A 19,998-nucleotide genomic window follows, 5' to 3' on the forward strand; every position below is an offset into this window, starting at 1 on the left:
TCCTCTACAGCTTAGCTGGTTTTATAGACTCCATCATTTTCCAGCCCAGTCTCTTTCACTGAAGGTCACTGAGAGCAAATTCTGGCAGATTCAGCCACAGGGGAGTCCCCAGCCCTCCACCAGACACCTCAGCAATGCCCTGAGTAGATTTTTCTACATTTGTTCTTAGTGGTGGTACCACACCTGCCTGTGGACCCCAAATTCAGACACCCTCTCCTCCCAGCATCCTCACTCCAGGTATCCTTTTTCCAGGGGTCTTTGGCAAGAGAAAAAGAATAGTCCTACTCGTGCTTTTTCCAGAACCTTGTCCAAGATGAATTCCGTGGGCAGAAAAGCAGGGTACTGGTCTTTTTAAGTCCTCAGGGCCAGAGGTTTCCTAAACCAGGAGCATAAACATCAACATAGTGTCCCCTCTGCCCTGTCACTGTCCCTCCTCGGCCTTGCAGAGGGTCTGGAGTGATGCCTTAGGTTTTAACTTCTATTGTTTTCAAATCCTGTACTGCCTAGTGTGTTACTCTGAAGTTTCTTGTGGCCTGTTAGCTGCTGTTCTCTCATGCTGGTTAGACATAAAAAGCCACTTTAGGTTTGATCTCCAAGGACACCTAGATTGTTCCAGGCCCCAAAATATGTAAACTAAGACCTCTGAAGGGGAGAGAAATCTTGGGGTAGTTACATCATCAACTTTGTAATTGGAGAATTGATCCTGATATGCAAATGGACCAAACTTATAAAAGAGTGAAGAACTCGTGACCCAGGGTCCATCTTGGGTGTAGCCTCTTGGCTCCCTGGGGAGGCCCTTCAATAAATACCTACCTTTATTCCCTTATTCTTTTCTAGTCTCTGTTTTTAGGTGGGCCTGCCCCAGCAAAGTGTCTGGATGGAGTTTGGCCATCTCCCCCCTGCCCTTTTCCCCCCTGGCTGGGAGCAATCTCCTACCCAGGTCCATGTCAGCAGCTTTGGGCCGGTGGGAGCAGGGCACGTTCTTGAAGATGGCATCGAGGATCTTCTCCTTGACCTGTGTGATGGTGTCGCAGTTCAGGATCTTCACTGGGATCTCGGGGCTGTTCACGTTGTCGGGGTTCACACAGCTCAGCACCTGAGAGAGAGGCACCACACATTTTGCAGCGGCACAGGAACCCTCTGGTTGTCCCTCTTGTAGTGTTTGCATTCTACAAGGGGGATGTAGGGTGCAAGAGTGGGAAAAATGGGTGCCAAGAGTATTCCCTCCCTCAAGAGGGCACAGAGATGTGGTTTCACATGGGGGTATCTTCATTATGCTTAATCATGGAGTCACAGAAGGATTTGGGTTGGAAGGGGCCTCAGAGGTCACCTCATTCCACCCCTGACATGGGCAGGGACACCTTCCACTATCCTGATGCCTTTTCCTGGTCTTAAAATCAAGAGTCAAACACGGGTAGAAGGGGAAAAGGGATTTTACCTTGGTATTTATTTTAAGGATCCTTAGGTGCACATGTCCAGGTCATATGCATCGAAATGCACCCCGCAAAAAATACCCACCCCAAGAGATTGGGTATATCATTATAGGTGTTACTAATTAGCATTTCTATCAAAGATTCCCCAATGAGAGGCTCGAGTGAGCCCCCCTCCCCAAGAAGCCTTCCCCTGGATGGTTCTATCTTAGTTTACAGAATGTGTTCTGGAGAGGACCTTGGGCTCTGGGGCACACTGATCCCTACCTACAAAGCTTCTAAGACGTTTGGTCTCCTGGCTGAACAAACAAGTTCAGTTTTGCATGTAGGCAAAAAGCACAAAGAATACAGAAGTTGTAAAAAGGTATAACAGGGGTATAAAAGAAAAGGCAAAAAATCATCATGGCATCACTCCCAGGCTGCTCCAAGCCCCATCCAGCCTGGCCTTGGACACTCCCAGGGATGGGGCAGCCACAGCTTCTCTGGACAATCTGTGCCAGGCCCTCACCACCCTCACAGGGAAGAATTTCTTTCTAATAACAGAAAACCCATGAACACCAGCTGAGGTCCTGGTGCTTTCAGTAAAAAATGCTCATTGAGATGTCAAGGTGATCTAGTTCAGGAGTGGCCTCCTTGCATTGCCACCTGGTTTTGATAATTCCAATGAAAAGCCTTAAGTTTGTCCATCTGCACACCATGGAACTGAGCAGAGCCTTCTCAAAGGAATGTTATTAATCTGAAATGCAGGGCTTCTTAAAAAGTGAAACACAAACCAACATCAACTTTTGCTTTCACATACAGAAGAAAATCCGCCCAGATGGAGAGGCCTCTCTTTTCTCAGAAGGAAAATTTAATTTTCTCCACTCTGTCCAAGAGTAAATGCAAAGCATGTGGTGAGGAGGGATACCTAAACACAGAGTATTTAACAGCAATGTCCCTGCTAACCCGTGGCTGTGTCTCTGTTGACCATTTCTGGTTGCAGAAGTGTGAGGTCTATAAAGTTTTATAAACTTAGCACACCTTTGCACTTGAAAGGGGTGTTCACTGATGCTCCAGGCTGTACATGGTCATTAAATGTTCCTGTGGCACTTTTACAAGTGCAGATATGTTGGTTTTGGTGCCTTAGACAAATTTTAACTTGACCAAAATTCCCTTCTGTAGCATGCAAGAGGTGCTGGCCTCTCCACCACCTTCCATCTTCACCTCCTAAAATGCAGTGGGAACTCAAAAACGGGGTGAAATCCTATCAGTCTAATTACACACTCCCTCACCAGGCTCCTTTTGGTGATGTTATGCTCAACTAAGAGGAACTGGTGAAGATACTGCTTACAAAGAGCTCTGTGATCTTGCTGGATGAAAGGGGAGATGTAAACAGGAGATATTGATTAGATCATAATGCTATTATTTATATGTTACTTCCAGAAGTATTGAAAAAGCATCAATTCAGATAGTAATAATGGCACAGATTTACAGTTCTGGGGCATCTTTCATCTTGAAGGATCACAGAATTGTACATAAAAGGCACTGTTGAAATGAATCCAGTGTTGAAGGTCATCAGTTGGTGTTGCCCTCTGCAGTCCTCCTGGGTTATGCCCATTCCCAGCCCACAGAAACCTCTTCCTCTGCAAACTCCTTGAGTACATCCAGAAAATCCCACCTGATTGCTGAGAGCCCGTACTGGTGTTTAGTTTATGGTTGGACTCAATGATCTTAAAGATGTTTACCAGCTTAAACTATTCTATTCCACAGCTGTAGGGAAATGGAGCAGTGATGGCAGCCTGGGACAGCTCTTTGGGGGCACACCTGGTTCTGGGGACCAAGTTACTCTTCAGGTTACTCTCTCAGTGGTCTGAGCTCAGCTAAAATGAGCTGGTGCCAGTCAGGGCAAGCTCTGTGGTGTGATAAATCTCCAGGACAAACAGCTGGATTTTGGCTCAGTCCCCCACAGAAGGCACTTGGTGTTCTCTAAAATGATCTGACCTGCCCTGCTAGGCCAACACCTGGTGCAGAAGACCCAACATCTCCTGCAGGTGCTGACCAGTGTCCCCCACACCAGAACTCACTACCCGGCTGGAAGGTGACAATGGTGATTGGCTCTTGGTTATCCTTGAATTTCACAGAGTGCCAGCTTTAGAAGGTGTCAGAAAAACTCTGCCTGAGTGAACCACGTTCATTCACACCCTGACTACAGCAATCCTTACTTTCCTCTTTTCCAGCTCAGCTGGAAGAAGACGGAGCAGGGAAGGCAATTTTTCAAAGGGCTGTTCTTGTGTTTCAAGCACAGATGGGGCAGTTGGTCACCGCTGAAGACTCCTAAACTCCTGTGTGTTCCTTACAACGACTGACAAGGGTCTCCCTCCAACATTTTAGGGAATTCAAACACCAGTTATGGAAGCCAATCCCATTCCCAGAGCACTGTGGCTTTGGCATATATTCCCCAGGCTTTACACCATCTTTCCATTGGAGTTTTCCAAGCTGTTCTCATGTGGAGCATGAAACTTTTCTCTGTACTCATAACAAACAAGCCAGAGAACAAATCCCACTGCTCCTGCAGTGCTGCTCAGAGACTTCAACACAGTCTTTGATGTCAGCTGGTGGGGAAGAGACCCCGTGATGGCCTGGGTTGTAGTCCTACAGGATTGGTCACTCTGAGGGAAGTTTTGTGATGTTGATCCCCTACACAGTCACTGGTGCTGATCCATCACCCACCACCTTCCTTTGGGCTTCAGGGTCACTCAAGGATGTGGCTATTTTGGTACTGAGAAGGACACCAGCACTCGGCACTGCTGTTTGGTCACTCACTGAGGTCTTTGTCCTACCAGTTGTGGGGTCATCATGGCAAGGAATGGGAATGGGAGCTCAGAGAAATAATCTCCGAGCCCTGCTCTCCCCCTGACTCTGTGTGACCTTGGGACATCTCATTTCTCTGGATTTGTGTTTATTGACCTTTTACTCCATCCTTGGGCTTTTTTTTATCTGCCAGCCCTCCCAGCCATGAGCTGTCTCTAAGTGTCTGTGTACATGCAAAGCTTGGCTCAGCTAAACCCAGATCTCCACTACAGATTAGTGGCATTTCAATTATAAAGGCACAGTTTGTGATCACTCACATGGTGACCCCGGTTCTGAGTTTAAATGTTTTTTCCTGAGACCAGAACATCTCTACAGTTCCTGTCCCAGGGACAGAAATCCTTCTCTCCCTTCCAGATTAGGCTGGAAAGTTCCATGGGGTTTTCATACAGTGAGGCTTGGTGGAGAAAAAGGAGAAAGACCCCAAAAAAAGCCAAGCATAGGAAAGCCTTCTGAGAATTATAGAATTGTAGAATGGATTAGGTTGGAAGGAACTTTAAAAATCATCTCATTCCAACCCCCTGCCATGGGCAGGGACACCTTCCACTATCCCAGGGTGCTCCAAGCTCTGTCCAAGCTGGCCTTGAACACTTCCAGGGATGGGGCAGCCACAGCTTCTCTGGGCACCCTGTGCCAGGGCCTCCCCCCTCTCACAGGGAAGAATTTTTTTCTAATTTCTGATCTAAACGTACTCTCTTTCAGTTTGAAGGCATTCCCTCTTGTCCTGTCACTCCAGGCCTCTGTAAATAGTCTCTCTCCATTTTTCTGTGGGAATTCCCATATTACAAACACTGAATCAGTTCTTGATTTATTTCATTACTCTATATTTTTAATAAAAGATGTCAGGCACCTCAAGCAAGGTAGAGGAAGGACAAAATAAAACAGAAATAAAGAGAAACAGAAATGAAGAACAATCCTATTCATATTCTGCTTCTTCTTAATCTCCTTCGCCAGAGCCGATCTCTGTAAATCTGCTGAGATTCCTATCGGGATATATTTGTCTGCTCTTGAGATGTAAGAGGGAGAGCTGATTGTCATCAAACAGCACAAAGCCAGCGGAGGAGAGCTTTGTTCAGCCTGATGTATAATTACTACCCTTTGCTGGCTGCTTTAGATCAAGCCTAAAAGGATCGGGGGGATTTCCTTCGGTGAAAGTGATCACTCTGTGGCTGCATTTTTTCTCCTTTCTGCTCATTTTCTCCATGTGTGATCAGTCCTCTGAATTTTTAGACTGCCACATGCAATAGCAGAGAAGCACCATGCTGCCAATTTAGTAGGAAAGTCATGTTTTTAATATGCAAAATAAAGCTGCGGCCTTCTTTAAGAATTAAGTCCATCCCCTTGTCAGACTTGGATTCAGCCCAAGCTCAGCGCTAGACTGGAGTTAAAGAACACAAAAGGGCATTTCTAGCATCAGCCCACCTGAGCTAAAGTCTAAGACAGGTTAAGGTCTAAGAGTTGGAACAAAATGATCTTTAGGTTCCCCTCCAACCCAAACCATCCCATGATTCTGGGATTGGACTCGGCTCTCAGAGGTATCTGGAGCTAAGCGAAATGAACGTCCCTAGTTTGAAAGTGCAAATAAAATAATGTGATCCATTTAGAGCATCTTCTGACTGTCCTAAAATTTGGGATTTGCTGAGAATAAAGATGAGAAATAGAAAAATTACAAGGATCATTGGAGGCTTAGAAAGTGCTCTTCACCCAGCAGAGACTTAGAAGCTCAGTGGATTTAATGCACCCAGGAAAGAAGGAAGGCCCACAAACACACTAAGAAGAGGTATCTAATGCTCTTTAATTGATGCTCTTTAATCGAGTGGGAAGAGGGTGTAATCTCAGAGCAGAAGCTAAAGCTGCACATATGCAACGTGTATCTTGCACCATGCAGACAGTTCCATTTTGAGGCAAATGGCTCAGTGACAGGGATTTTTTTTCCCCTTGAAATCTTTAAATCAAGTTCCTTTTTCTTTGACTTGTGCTTTCTCAAGAGGGAGGGCTGCACCAGCTCTAGAGCTGACCTAATAGGTCCCTGCACTGTGTACCTCTAACTGTTTCTTGATGCTGAAATCCTCATTGGAGAAACACATATTTAATTTTAATAGTCGGCCTTCAGCAGCATTTCCCTGCTGGGATACGGGAATAAATCATCCCAGAGGGTCAATCACTGGCTTCTGCTCTCTAAATCCCCTTTAGCCAGAAGATTCTGGACAAGCCCATGGGAAGAGGTGCCCAGAGCACTCACCAGGGTCTTGTAGTCAATCTGCTGTCGGATGAGCTTGTCCTCACTCAGCGAGTACCGGGCCTCCCCTGTGATGGAGTCGATGGGCCCCTTCTCCATCTGCTGCTTGATGGCACAGAAAAGGGAGAAGAGAGGTTCTCCAGCACACTCCTGCAGGGATGAAAGGTAACCATGAGGTGAAACTAGAGGACAGAACTGAGAATCCAACCTGGTCATCCCAGTGACTGCCTTGGTTTGCCATCCCAAATCACTCATGATGGATACATCAATGGGAACCAGTCTATTCCAACAGCACGGGATCAGAGGTGACCCTCCACTTCCCCAGAGTACAACCAGCCCTTGGGCATATGGTGTGACCCTTGGGCATGGTCCTGTGCAGGGCTGGGAGTTGGACTCGATGATCCTTGTGGGTCCTTTCCAGCTCAGGATATTCTGTGACTCTGTGGGTGTCCTGTCATGGGACAAAGGTGTCGTTGTTCCCTGGCAATGCTGGGTTTGTTCGAGTGGTTGCCACCAGGCCAGAGCTTTGCCCTGGAGCAGGTGGTGGGATAGGTCCCTGATGACCTGGAAGCAGGTTTTAAATGCAGATGGATGGCTGGTGCCCCACCCTGGGTGTCTGGTTGGAGTCCACAGACTCCCTGAGCACTCTCCTGCTGAAGGCAGATGTGTTCCTGGACCTGTGTGGTGGTGACAGATGTGTGGGGCCCAGCACAGGACAGCAACTAGCAGCCCCAGGCAGGCACAGCAAAGCTCATCTGTCCCTAATTACTCCTCATCATTCCCACTCACTGCTGTCCTCTTCTGACACTTTTCCTCCCTTGCTGCCCTCCCTCAGTTCCATGCTGCCCAACTCTCTGCTCCTACCTCCCTTCCCCTTCATCCCTTCCTTCTTTCTCCCCTCCTCGCCCTCTCCTCTTGTGTCCCAACTCAAGGAGCGAGGTCATTTTCCTCTGGTATAAATCCCAGCAAAAACAAGTTAAAAATCGGAAGCAAAGTGGCCCCTTTTTCAGTCCCTACACCTGTCTCCCACTTAATTAGCTTATCTGCCAGCAGCATATTGCTTCTGTGTGCCTGTCTCCTGCCCTTATCAGGCCTCTGTTCAGGCTAAGGCAAGAAGACAAGTAGCTGAGTGGGGTGAAAAAAGCCTATTACAAAAGCAGCTCTTTAGAGAGTCACCTCCTTATATCCTTTCCTTTCAGCTGAAAGCGGGGATCTGATACTGAAGTCACTGAAATTACCTTCCAGGGACCTTCAAAACTTTCCCCTGTGCTCATCCTTGAACTGGTCGTGCCTGAGGAAGGCTCAGGGGGATTGGGTTTTATTTGTAAAGCCTTGAATTGCCAGGCAGAGGTGGTTATTCTGTCCAAATGAGGATGTGAGGTGGGAGGATATTTAGCAGCTGCAGTGAGAGTGGGGGAGAGGTGCAGAGCTCAGCTCCTTCCAAAAAGGCTGGCCCTGAGCTTGGTGCCTTGGCAATTGAGATTCTTGAGGCTCAGTGTGGGTCCCCAAGGGGAAATTGGATCCCCCAGCAGTCAGTGGCAGGGCTTAAAGACTGAAAGACTTTTTTAACTGCACAAACCCCAAGGAGACCTTCCAGGAGGAATGAGAGAGCTCAGGGAGTGCCTCAAATTCTTCCACTCAAGTTCTTTCACACAGCTTTGCTCACGAGTGTCCTTCCACTCCTCCTGGGGCTGGGTCTCATTTCTGCCTTTGAGCTGGGGTGGAAGGAGATCTCACTCCACTGTGCACTGAAAATATGGGTCACCACATGATGGAGACCTCAGTCTGCTGGTAAAAGGACAGCATTTTCCACACAGGTCTCAGTCAGGCTCTGAAATCCTCCCCATTTTGGCACTGACCCTTAGATCCCACGTCTCTACAAGGGAGAGACCAACAGGCTGCCTCTCTAACAAAATATCCTTCTTTGTTCTCCCTGTGTCAGAAAACAGCCCATCTCCTATTAGGCAGTGACCTCCTTCCAGAGGCAAAAGAAAAAGCCTTTAACTTTATATCTGGCAAGTTTTCACCCCAAGTGAACCTCACCAAGAAGAAATGCATTAAAGCAGCAGTTTTTCCAGGCATGCTGCTCCTCTTACCTTGAGGAACTTGTAGAGGAGGAAGGTGAACCAGTTGGTGAGCATTTTCTCAGCCACAGACTCTGTCCTAAAGTTGACCAGGGAGAAAAAAGCAAATTGGAAATGTGTTAGTCATGCTGGTCCTACCAAAATACTGTCCTTGTCCATCTTCCTGCCCAGTGGGAAGTCTGGCGTGGCACCATCAGGATTTAGCACATCCTAAGTTCCCTGTTTCAGTTTTGGATTTAGGAAACCTGCAGGAAAGTCCTTGCTGCCCTGCTGATTCTCCTGTGACTACAAGTCGCTTTTTGTCTGTTTTTCAGTTTCTCCAACAACTAAAAGGAGTTGACGACATTTGAGGGAATCTTCTCCAAAGAGCTCAGAGGGGATAAATCCATCAAATCTGAGGAGCTCAGAGCAAGGCCATATGTCAAGTATGCTGTATAAATACTCAGGAGAGACAGATCTAAGTCTCCAGGGAACGGTTATCTGGCACTGCCTATCTCCCTGGCATTTGGGAGTGATTATTCTCCTCAATGTGTCAATGTGGCACATACACAGAGCTCATCCTTTTGCCCTTGAGCACTCTGTCCTCAATCGAAGAAAAATCCATCTCGAGGCTTCAGGGTGAGCTTCTCCTACAGAAACACTGACTCGGACCTGTAAATATGGTGTGGGCATCAGGAACATGGGATAAACCTGTGCTGGCTCCACTACTTGCACTGACTGGAGAAAAACCAAGAGAAACCTAGAGAAACTTGGAGAAACCAAGAAAAAAGAGGAGTCCCTGCCTGGGTGAATTAAAGTGGGTCCTCCTTGTCCTGGCTCTCACCAAAGCCATGCAGAGGTTCTCGCTTCTTGTCGTTGTTTTTCTCTGCCCTGAAAATCTCTTTGGGGCTGTAGATTTCATGTGGGATGAGCACTGGACACAGGTGAGGTGGGAAAATCACTTCTGCCAGCTCCTTCCTTCCATCAAACACCGCCAAAACTGCAAAACATTCCCTTTCACTAATGGGTGGGAAGGGAAGCATTCCTTCCCTTTGAATCCAGCTGCTCCAAAGAGCTGTCTGAGGCACTCACACCAACATCTGACCCAAGGCATTTAGATATTCACATGTTCTGTTCTGGTGCCGCTCAGTGCAGGACTTACTTCCCTGACTTCTCCTGGTGTTTCCAGGGTTTGGAACAGTGGATGTGCCTTCTTTGTTTCCTGGCTGTCCTTCCAAAGGCCATGATTCATTTCCAAAAAAGAGGATTTGAGTTAAAAGAGAACTGGAAGAAGGAGAAAGAGGAAAGATGGATTGCTCAGGACAAGACAGGAATGAGCAGCAAGGGAACACAAAGAGATAGAGAAAGGGGAAGGAGGAATTGAAGGGGGGAGGCAGTTGGAAGGAGGCAGTGCCATCCAGCATCAGAGCAGAAGCACAGACAAGAAGCCTGGGGACAGCTGGAGGGTGGTCACCAGCCTGGCTGTAGGACTTGAATCACATCAGGGAGTTAACAGACACCAAAGCAAAGTCCAGTCTCTGCCCCTGGCATTGCTGCCCTGAATGCCAGGAAGTGCCTTCTGCTCCTTTTTTGCTGGTTCTCCACAGTGGGCTGTGTGCCAGATGAAAAACCTCCCAGCCCAGCAGGCACCAGAGGTCTCCTCTGTGTCCAAGCCATCCATCATAATCAACTGAGGGCTCCTCAGAGTCAGCTCTGAGCAGTGGCAAAGGCCACTCATCTCCAGAAGACTCCCCCTGATTTTATTTAGGGTCCTTGAACCAGGAGGGTTGGTTCAGTCTGTGAAAAGGAGATGAATCTGATCCTAAAGGGGGAAGAGGCAGCACTTCCCTAGGCAGGGAAAGTACATTAATTACAGAGCAGTGGATTCCTAATTCGAGGTTTCCCACAGAACTGTGGAGATTAGACTTTAGACCAGGCCAAGAAGCACCAATCCAAGCTTGTTCCCTGTATGAAACCAGTTCTGTTGTCCTGCTCTTCTGCTGATTTCCATGAACTCCCAGCTCTGGGAGAGAAATGAGATCCCACAATGCAGCTGAAGGCTCTCCATGTGTCCGTAGTTAACTCAGGAACAAGAAACAAAGCTGGGAAATCCATGTCCCAGGCAGGAGATGGAAGAAGTTGACGTCCTCTCACCAGGGATTTAATACACCATGTATGTGATGTTAATTTAGGTCCTATACAACCTGATTAGAGTTTTAAGGTTAAAAGGAAATATAAGCATAAATTAACATTGTAAGCACGCAAAGAGCTCAAAATAAGCATTGAGCTTTTTCTGTCCTTATGAAACTTTCTGGGGGATCCACATGAAAATCCAGAGGTGGATTAGTTCTGTAACTTTTTATCATTGACTACTTTTTGCTTAGGGAGGAGAATGGAGCAAGATCTACATCTCCAAAGATTACAATGTTTATGAGGGCACAGCCTTCCCAGCCCGGCTCCCTCCATGCCCAGGCATCCTTACCTGCGGAGCAGCAGCTTGGGGTGGTTCTTGCTCTCCAGGTTTTTGTCTATGAGGTCAGCCAGGAGCTGTTTGAGGACGTCGGTGGCGTACTCCAGCTTGCTCTGCAGCACCGTCATGATCAGCGAGGCCACGTTGCCGCGGTCCCGCATGGAGAAGCTGCGCTGCGACTCCAGCGTGCGGATGAAGGACAGCAGGAAAACTTTGTTGTTGATGAGCTGGGCAAAGAGCTTCAGGCCTTTCTCTACCCTCTCCTGCCGGTAGCCAGGGACCTGCACAAGAAGAAAGGGAGTTTTTCCCTTTCCCTCATTTTCCCACTGTCAAACCTCCCGTTGTCACACCCCCTTTGCTATCTCTGCTCTCGTCACTCCAGCTCCTCCAGCTAAGGACAGACCGGAAGAGAATCCATACATCATCTAATGATTAGGAAGTCTGAGAAGATTCCCAGCCACATCCAGATGATTTTTCTAACCCTGTGTTTCTGTCTCTGAATAGTACATTCAAAAGGGATTTCTAGTGCCTTAATGTGTCACCGTGCCACTGTTATATTGTTATTTTAGTCAGACTGAAGTCTTACTCTGATTTCATCCAAAACTTCTTTCTCACCCCTGCAAGAAACCTGCTCGCAGAGGTTTGAGGTTCAGCTTTAGGGAACAGGGAGAGGCAGCAAGAGAGTGAATGGGAAGAGAGGCCAGGGTGAGGTTTTGAGGAGATGAAGAGATGCAGTGAGGCAGTGGCCAGGATGGTGGCCATGCAGCTGGGCCTTGTTTTGAAGAGCAAGGCAGGTGAAGGTGTGAGAGGACACTCTGAGCTGCAGTAGAACCCCTGGGTTTGGGAGCTGAGGTGTTTTGGACACAGAGAGATTGATAAGTCTCATATTTCTTAACTGAGAGGATGGTGAACTCATTTTTATATGGAAGAATTTAGGATCTCAGTGCTGCAGCCTGGCTCCACAGTGGCCTTTTGGTCCTTCTGGCTCTAGGCATTAATGGAACCTAAATAGAGAACCTCGGACTCATCCCTCCATGCTGCTGAAGCTGTTCCAGCCCTTGAAGAAGCTTCCTCGGAAGCTGGAGGGTCTCACCACAGAGCAACACGTCATCAAGGCATATATAAATTAATAACCACTCAAAGCTGGAACTTTATTACAAAATAAGTTGGCTTGCCTAAACAGCCAAGCAATGCAAGGCCCCTCATTGAGTCATTACTTTCTCATTCTGGAAATTAGAGTTCTCAACTCTTTTTACGTCCAACAAATAAATTACTTCTTAAATAGCTTGAGACAACCAACCAACCAACCAACCAACAAACCACCACCACCCATCCCGCCAATAATTATTTTTAACTCACTTGCTTGAACATTTAATATTGTCTATCCCTGGGTTATTATGGAGAATTAAAACAAAATAACAAGAAAAGTATTTTGCACTGCATCTGGAAGCAGTTAATTAGCAAATGAACTGGAAATAAGTAAGACCTCCTCTCTGCAGGATCTGTGCTGGGGCCTTTTGCAATAAATAGCAATTCCTTCTGGGTTCTTCAGAGAAGGGAGCAGAATGAGAGCTGCCTTCAGGTTAGTAGCCAAAGATGTTGACACAGAGAGCTGGTGAAGCTTTACAAAGGATTAAGAAAAAAAACAATGAATGGAATGAAAGGGAGAAGAGATCAAAGGTGTTGGATTGAAACATCAGCTCGGTGTGTATCTACACAGGGGAGCATCCGTGCTAAGGCCTCTGCAGGGGTCAGATGCTGTTCTGTGATCAGCTGGATGGGGTTAATGAATGTAGGTATTGCAGCTGGCTGTGGGGATAATGGAAGTGTTTGTGTGCACACACGTGAGAGGGAGATTCAGCACCCCTCGTTTCTCCTGCTCGTTTGTGGGAGCTCCTGAGCTGCCCATCCTGAGGGAAAGCAGCTGGAGGCCACTTGACCTGCACCCCAAACCTATACAATAGTTACGTGTAATTCAGCCTCCTACCCAGTCCCAAAAGCCCTCCTTGCTGACAGATCATGTTTTTCAATGTCTCTCTCCACACAGTTGGATGAATTTTGGCTCTTCCGAATGGCAGGAGCAAAACCGAGCAGGCATCTCTGATTACACAGCCAGCCAAGCGTAGGCCTGCCTGTGCCAGCTCCTGCTCCTCCTTCCTGCCAACCAAGCCCAGTCCTGGCCTCCAGAAATCTCCCAGGCCCATGCTCAGAGCCTGCCAAAGGCTTTGCAGAGAGCTCAGCCAACACCTTGGCCATGGTGTAGCTCCTGATTCTCCAGCCCAGGTATTCCTACAGCAGAGCCTGTCCATCTGCCAGAGCCTGGAGCAGATTTTAGCCTGGCAGACCTCAGCTGGGCTCCCACCAAGCTCCTGTCACACCACTCAGGTAACACAGGCTCTGTGTAGACCCCAAGATTTGTGAACAATGTCTCACTGTCCTCCCACTCTTCCTCCAGCGGTTTGAGGTGGAGGAGGAAGATGTGGGCAGGATATGGACAGACTGACACTGTGGTTTTCTGATCTCACTGCAAACCAAAGTGCAGCAAAGTTGAACCTCCCTCAGTGACAGGGGGATATTTTATAGGGGTTGCTACAAAAAACCCTGGCCTCTTGGTAGTGTGAGGGTCATGCAAGGCTGGATGGCACAGGCAAACATGCTCCTCTGTCATACAACTGGTTTTCCTTGCCCCTGTGTGGCAGGAAATATTAAATCCAGTCTAAAAATCAAGCCACAGAAGGGTTAAGACCAAAGAGAAGCTTAAATGAGTAGACCCAATGCATATGGATTTATGAGAGTCTTCCAAATAAGTGAGTGATCAGACAGAATTTAACAGGTAGCAAGTGACAGGATGGGAGGAAATGGCCTTAAAGTTCTGCCAGGGGAGATTTAGATTGGATATTAGGAAAAAATGCTTCGCTGAAAGGGTGATCAGGAGATGGAACAAGCTGCCCAGGGGAGTGGTCAGATTACAATCCCCCACAAGTGTTCAAAAAGTGTGTGGATGTGGCACTTGGGGACATGGTTTAGTGGTGGAATTGGCAGCACTGGGTTAATGGTTAGGCTTGAAGATCACAGAAGTCTTTTACAACCTAAATGATTCTGTGATCTAGTATGATCTAAGATAACAGCAAACATTTCCACTTTCAACCCAGATTTTTGATGAGGACCTTTTTCACTCCTAGTAGGACACAGCATAACCAAGTCATCACATCCCCACCACTGACACAGAATCTCTGGAATTCAGAACGGAACAGGAAGGCAGAGAGGAGCCAGAAGCAGGAAATGTTGTTTTACCTCCAAATCCCTTAGGACTGGATGATCTTCAATGCCAGGGAAAAGCACCCTCATCGTGTAGGTTCGGTAGTCGAGGAAAGGGATCCCGGCTCCGTCCAGGTCACTCGTCAGCTCATGGATATCTGTCTGTAGCTCTGCAAAGGCTGGCACAAAAACAGAACAACTCAGGGAGCAGTGAAAATCCAGATCACTCTCATCAGGATGGGAAAAGCCCCCAGACCCTCATGAAGAAGGAGAGGCAACACATGGAGAGGAAGAAGGTGGACAAGAACAGTGTCCCTTTCCCCAGGGACACGTGCCAAGGCTTCCTGTGGACTTTGAATTATCAAACCCAGTTAGGACAGGGTGGAGAAAGTCTGGATCCAGGAGAAACAGGGAAAATCACTTTAGATCCAGGCTTGAGCCACACCCAGAGGGTTTAACCCTGTGGTATTTTGGCTCAAAGCTTTGTGGCTGGATGGCTCCCTTCCACCAACACTGACACAGTGTCATCCTGCCTTCCTCATCCTACCTTCTTTGCACTCCAGGGCCACCCTGGACTCCAGGTTGTCCATCTGCATCTGCAGGCGCTTGAGGGTGAGATCGCTCTCCCTGGACTTGCGCTTGTACGCGATCAGCACGGCCACGATGAAGATGATGAGCAACCCACCGGCCACCGCAATGCTGACGATGGCTGGCAAGCTGAGAGGGCTGTCTGGGGAGATGTAGACCATCCCTGGAGAGAACTCCATCCCTCCTACACGAGCCTAGAGGGAAAGAAGCAAAGAGCTGCATTGAAACTGTCAAAAAAGCAGGAACGCAGAGGAGCTCCATCATTGTCCAACCCATCGTCCTGCCTGAGGGTGAATGGTGACATCTCCTTGTCTCCCAAGGCAAAAGGGGAAGTATTTGGATATGGAACAGCTTAAAAACACCTGAAATACCAGACAGAATCACCTCTGTTGGCAGAATCACCGTGAACCAAACAAGAAAAGGACTTGTGGTGAGACAAGCCACTGGTCACAATTTCTGAATATCAGTTTGGATTTCATTCTGGGTTGTTCATTCCCCATCCTGATGTGTTGTATGGGGCACTGGTGTCAGTTAGTCCCAAAATACACACAGGACACAGAGCTCATGGTTATGGTCTGCTGGGTCCTAACCCCACAGTGGAACAGGGGACACCTGACCCAGTCAGTACAGTGGGACTGCAGAAATCAGAGTCAGTATTTTCTTTTGACTCTCCCATCAGATAAAACTGTTCTTGGAAGCTTCTGGGATAGTAAAACAGCACCACAAACCTCACAAAGCCTGGCCTATGCTTTTTACACCTCCCTTTATAGCCACACATTGTCAGGACAACCGCAGATGCTCACCAGTAGGAGCTGAACACAGCTTTTTGTTCTCCGTGTACATCCAGAGGCTCCCAGAGCTGCTTCCAGCCTCTGGAAGGAGCTGCTGTGCAAGGGCCTTGTTTTTAACAACCAGAAAGAAACCCTGCAAGCATTCCTGCTACAAGCCCAACAAAATGTTCTGCTGAAGCAAGTCCCTTAGAGCCCCTTTTTACAACTTGAACAACACTCCCAACAGGAATCCCACAGGATACTGCCGGCTTCAGGCTACTACAAGGCTGTTCAAAGCTATTTGTAGAGTAGGAAAAGCTTGAGTGGTGGGAGAAAAGCTCTGCTGGCTGGACTGAAGTAAAAAAGGCTTCTAGGGCTGAGCTGTGGTTTGGGAATGCTGGTTGTAGATCAGCAGAAAGCTGGGAAGATGCCATGCAAAGAGCTCGAAGGATGGGTGAGCCCCATCACTTCACCCCAGCTGAGCTGTGTCACAGAGAGGAGCAGCTGGCCCTGCACAAAGAGCAAACTCTTGCTGAAATGCACTCAAGACCCTAGGGCTCAGTGTTTCCTACTCCCATTGCACCTGGGACCACTGCAGCGTGGAATTAAACTTCTTTCTTCCTCCCTTGTGAGGAGTTCTCCCTCATATCTCCTAATGTTTCTCCCCCACGCCCCAGCCTGGTGTTCAGCCTTGTCCTCCATCCCACTGGCTCTCAGTTACTCAGTTTGTCTCCAGCCTGCCTGGGCACATATTAATCCCAGAGCTTCCCATACCTCAGCTCAGGAACCTACTCTGGTTTCCTCTCCAGGCTGCAGGAGGAAGAAACTGGCCCAGCTGGAGCCAGCAGAAGAGACTGTGGAGCAGAATCATGAATTAATGAATTTTCCCAGATGCTCTCCACCCCAGCCCTTTCTGGGAACATCAGTCTCTGTGACTGTATCACCTCCTAGAAGTTATTCCAGTCCCAGTCTCAGGGAAGATGGTTGTTTTGCTCTACCACCAGATGTAGGCTGCTCTTCCATAGGCCCTGGCCAAAGAGAGACAACTACAACCCTTATGTCACAGACAAGACCAAAGTGAATGTCTGAAAACAGTTGATTTCCATCCATAAGGTCCTTTCATGCCATTTTGGGATGGGGTCTAGAAGATAAAATGTCCACGATGAAAAACAAAACTTATCCTAAACTCTTCTAATCAGGTAACAGAGTTTTAAGATGACCAGTTGGTGCCATGACACTGATGGCTTGTACAGCATTTTCAGTGGCCAAGGAACCTCAGACCCTTAGCTGGGGATGCAGCAGTAATGAGTTTCCCCACCTACTCCAAGATATGAGATCCAACTCACTCATAAATCCTAAGGTTTGGTGCTGGAATGTCGCCTGCTCAACTGAGCAGACAAACTGCCAAAATCACACCCTAATCCATGCACTGGAAGTTGTTCCCTTTTATCCTAGGCCACTGTCCCAAATCCTCCCAGCAAAATTTGCTCACCAATTTACACACTTTCCTTCCTGTCAGTGGATCAGTAAATAGATTCGTTCTGTTTCATTTTCTCTTTCTCCAAGCCCTGCAGTCAGACGAGTCCATTCAAGGAATATCAGACTAAAACAACTCTCCCATCCCAAATCCCAGCGCGGGTCCATCCTCAAAGCTGGAAGAACAGCCTGTCTCCACGGGTGGGATTTCTCTCACCAAATATTCCGCATACACATCCAAGTTAGACACTGCAGTGTGATTCCAGAGTCAACAAAGAGAAAAACCACTTTCAGGATGTGATTTATGTGAGCTGCTTCTGACACCTTTGACATTGGGATGAGACGTTTTATTCAGTGGAAGTTCCCATTTCTCTCCATTAATGATAAGGGGATCTAAGCTCCCAAAAGCAGGTGTTCAAAGTTAGGCCCAGTGTGTTCCTCTTTAAAAGTGGTTTCATCATTGGGAAAGTCTCACAATCCACAAGCGAAGCTGCCATGATCTGAGGAATCTGGCTCTTGAAGAAGAAAGTCTACGAGGCTGCAGTGTTATTGTGAGCTTTTAAAAGAAACACAAGAAAATATGCTCATATAGCCCTACTTTATTTCTTAATCCACTGAGTGGTTGTGGAGGAAACCATTTTTACCTTCCAGAAGACTGGACATGAACCCATGAAACAACAGCAATTTGGCCATGTTTTAAGACTATTAACCATCAGTTTGTCCTGAATGACACTAAATGTTCTAAATGGGCTCTATGTCAAAGCCCAGTTTCCTCAACAAAGTCTTAGTGGCCGCTCCTGTAGGAGTTCAGGAGTTCTGAAGGAGCCTTTCCTGGTGCAAATTTGTCCTGGCCAGATGAAATGGTCCCTCTTAGGATGAGATGAATCACGCCCTGAACTTCAGCTGCTGCATTTGACCATATCTCCATTCATGATAGAGAGTTTGGCATGATTTTCCAGACTGCATCAGATACCAGCAAACCTTCAAATGTATTCCACATCCTCCCTGCAGACCTTCTCTGGCGTAGCCACTCATGGATCTTCCCCACATCGCCTTCTTTTCCTTGGAAAAAACTTGCCTCTGAGTTTTAGTCAATCTTCTTCTTAACCACCGCTCAGACCTTTTATTTCTTGGCTATTTTTTTCAAGTACTTAACTCTGTCATTGTGTAAAAGACAGCTGAACCAGATCAAAAGCGTGCTGACATCAATGTGTGTCATTGCCACTGCTCCTTCCCTTAGAAATAATCTCTGTTTTGCACTGGTTGATTCACTCCCATGGCCCCTTCTCAGCTCGTGGCCACCTCACTTTGCAAGAAAGGGTTTCTTCAACAATTTCCTCAAGGTCACACAGTAAATCTTTGGCAGAATCAGGAGGAGGAACTACCTGTCAGTTATCCTGGCCATCAAAGAGGTGTTTGTTTGAAATGTGGGGATACATTTGACCCCAGCTCGAGCAGCAGAGATGCTGTGCCATGCTGGAGGAGGCATTTCCCAGCCCTGCTTCCAGATGCAAAGTCCATCATGGAGTACCTCCATCATCTTCCCAGTTTCCAAGCAGTATGCCTCGTTTCACCAGCATCCTCAAAAAGGGATTGTGTTTAAATCTTTGGCTTCACTTAAACTGTCCCAAGCGGCAGGAGCAGGGGAGTCTTTCCAATTAGTTCAGCCTGGCCAGATGTCCGTCATCCTGGATCCCCAGGGGTTGATTATTGTTCACCTGGCTTTGAGTTTTCTCTCCCCAGGACTGTCTTTGTCCGTCTCTGACTAACCATATGTTTAATTATATCCATGAAAATGACAGAGAACATTTATTGCCGTGCTCAAAAGCTTTGGTTTTCACACAGAGAAAATCTCTCACTTCATTATTGCTCCTCTTGGAGTGTCTTAATGTGCTTTGCAATGAATCGAGAGTCACGGTGTATTTGCATGGCTGGAAAGGATTATTACCTCTATTTTCCAGATGAGAAACTTTGGCACAGAGAATTTAAGTGGCCACTACGAGGGATCCCAGCAGCAGCCACAAACAAGGCCCAAAATGGTCATCATAAACTCTGCTTCCTAAAAGTTCCCAGAAAAATCTTTTTAAAGATCAAACTTTCTGAGTATCACTGCACTGATACAAATAAATTAATTAATATGTGACAGATACAGCGTTGGGGAGGGCAAAAGAAAAACAAGTTGTTCACAAGGAATGAGAAACACTGATGTCAGTTGTCAGCTTTTGTTGCTCCCACCCACAGCTTGGTACAGCTCCAGGGTGTTTGCTGATATGCTGTTTATCAAGCAGCAGCATCAAGGAATTCAAATTATTGAGAGGAAAGTAAAAAAAGGAGTAAATAAATAAACAGTGAGAGGAGGAGAAGCTCCCGCTGATGTAATCACCAGGTCCATTTTTCACAGGTTCCAGGAAGCATTTGCAGGAGCACACTAAGTTTTATGGAAGTCAAAACCCCAAAGTCCAGTCACACTACTGTCCACATCCTGCTTTTTTTTTTTTCCTCTCCTATATAAAGGCAAATTTTAGTCACCATCATGCCAATAAGTGATGGGGACAGTGCTGAATTTCACAGCATTATGTAGGAACATATTACCTATGTGACCTCACATGAGCATCCAGGGTTCGTACAGCCCATATAAAAACAGAAGAGAGGCAAACTCTTCTGCTGGGGTTTGATCATGAAAGGTTTTTCACTGTCCACAAAGACCTCCAGGTCACTTTTCCATTGGTCTACTTCTCCAAGCTACCCTTGATGAGGATATTATATCAAAAAGGAGCCCTGATGTTCCTGGAAAGGCAAATGGTGATGCAAACCCCTTGGAGCTCTCTGCCAGCACTTCAGCACTGTTGTGCCCTCC

At 47.2% G+C, this 19,998-nt stretch overlaps 1 protein-coding gene across 1 annotated transcript in view; it reads right to left on the reverse strand.

Annotated features, from left to right (window-relative positions):
• Nucleotides 1-19,998, reverse strand: part of PLXNA4 (plexin A4) — a gene marked incomplete at both ends in the record, with an annotated part of 391,941 nt that overhangs the window by 27,293 nt on the left and 344,650 nt on the right. The window contains 6 exons of the mRNA XM_082280537.1: nucleotides 937-1,096; nucleotides 6,520-6,666; nucleotides 8,613-8,679; nucleotides 11,062-11,330; nucleotides 14,344-14,486; nucleotides 14,855-15,089. Coding sequence (XP_082136663.1) covers nucleotides 937-1,096; nucleotides 6,520-6,666; nucleotides 8,613-8,679; nucleotides 11,062-11,330; nucleotides 14,344-14,486; nucleotides 14,855-15,089 — 1,021 coding nt within the window. The remainder of the gene's footprint in view (nucleotides 1-936; nucleotides 1,097-6,519; nucleotides 6,667-8,612; nucleotides 8,680-11,061; nucleotides 11,331-14,343; nucleotides 14,487-14,854; nucleotides 15,090-19,998) is intronic.

Source organism: Coloeus monedula (assembly GCF_965178545.1).
Source record: "Coloeus monedula genome assembly, chromosome: 4".
NCBI lineage: Eukaryota > Metazoa > Chordata > Aves > Passeriformes > Corvidae > Coloeus > Coloeus monedula.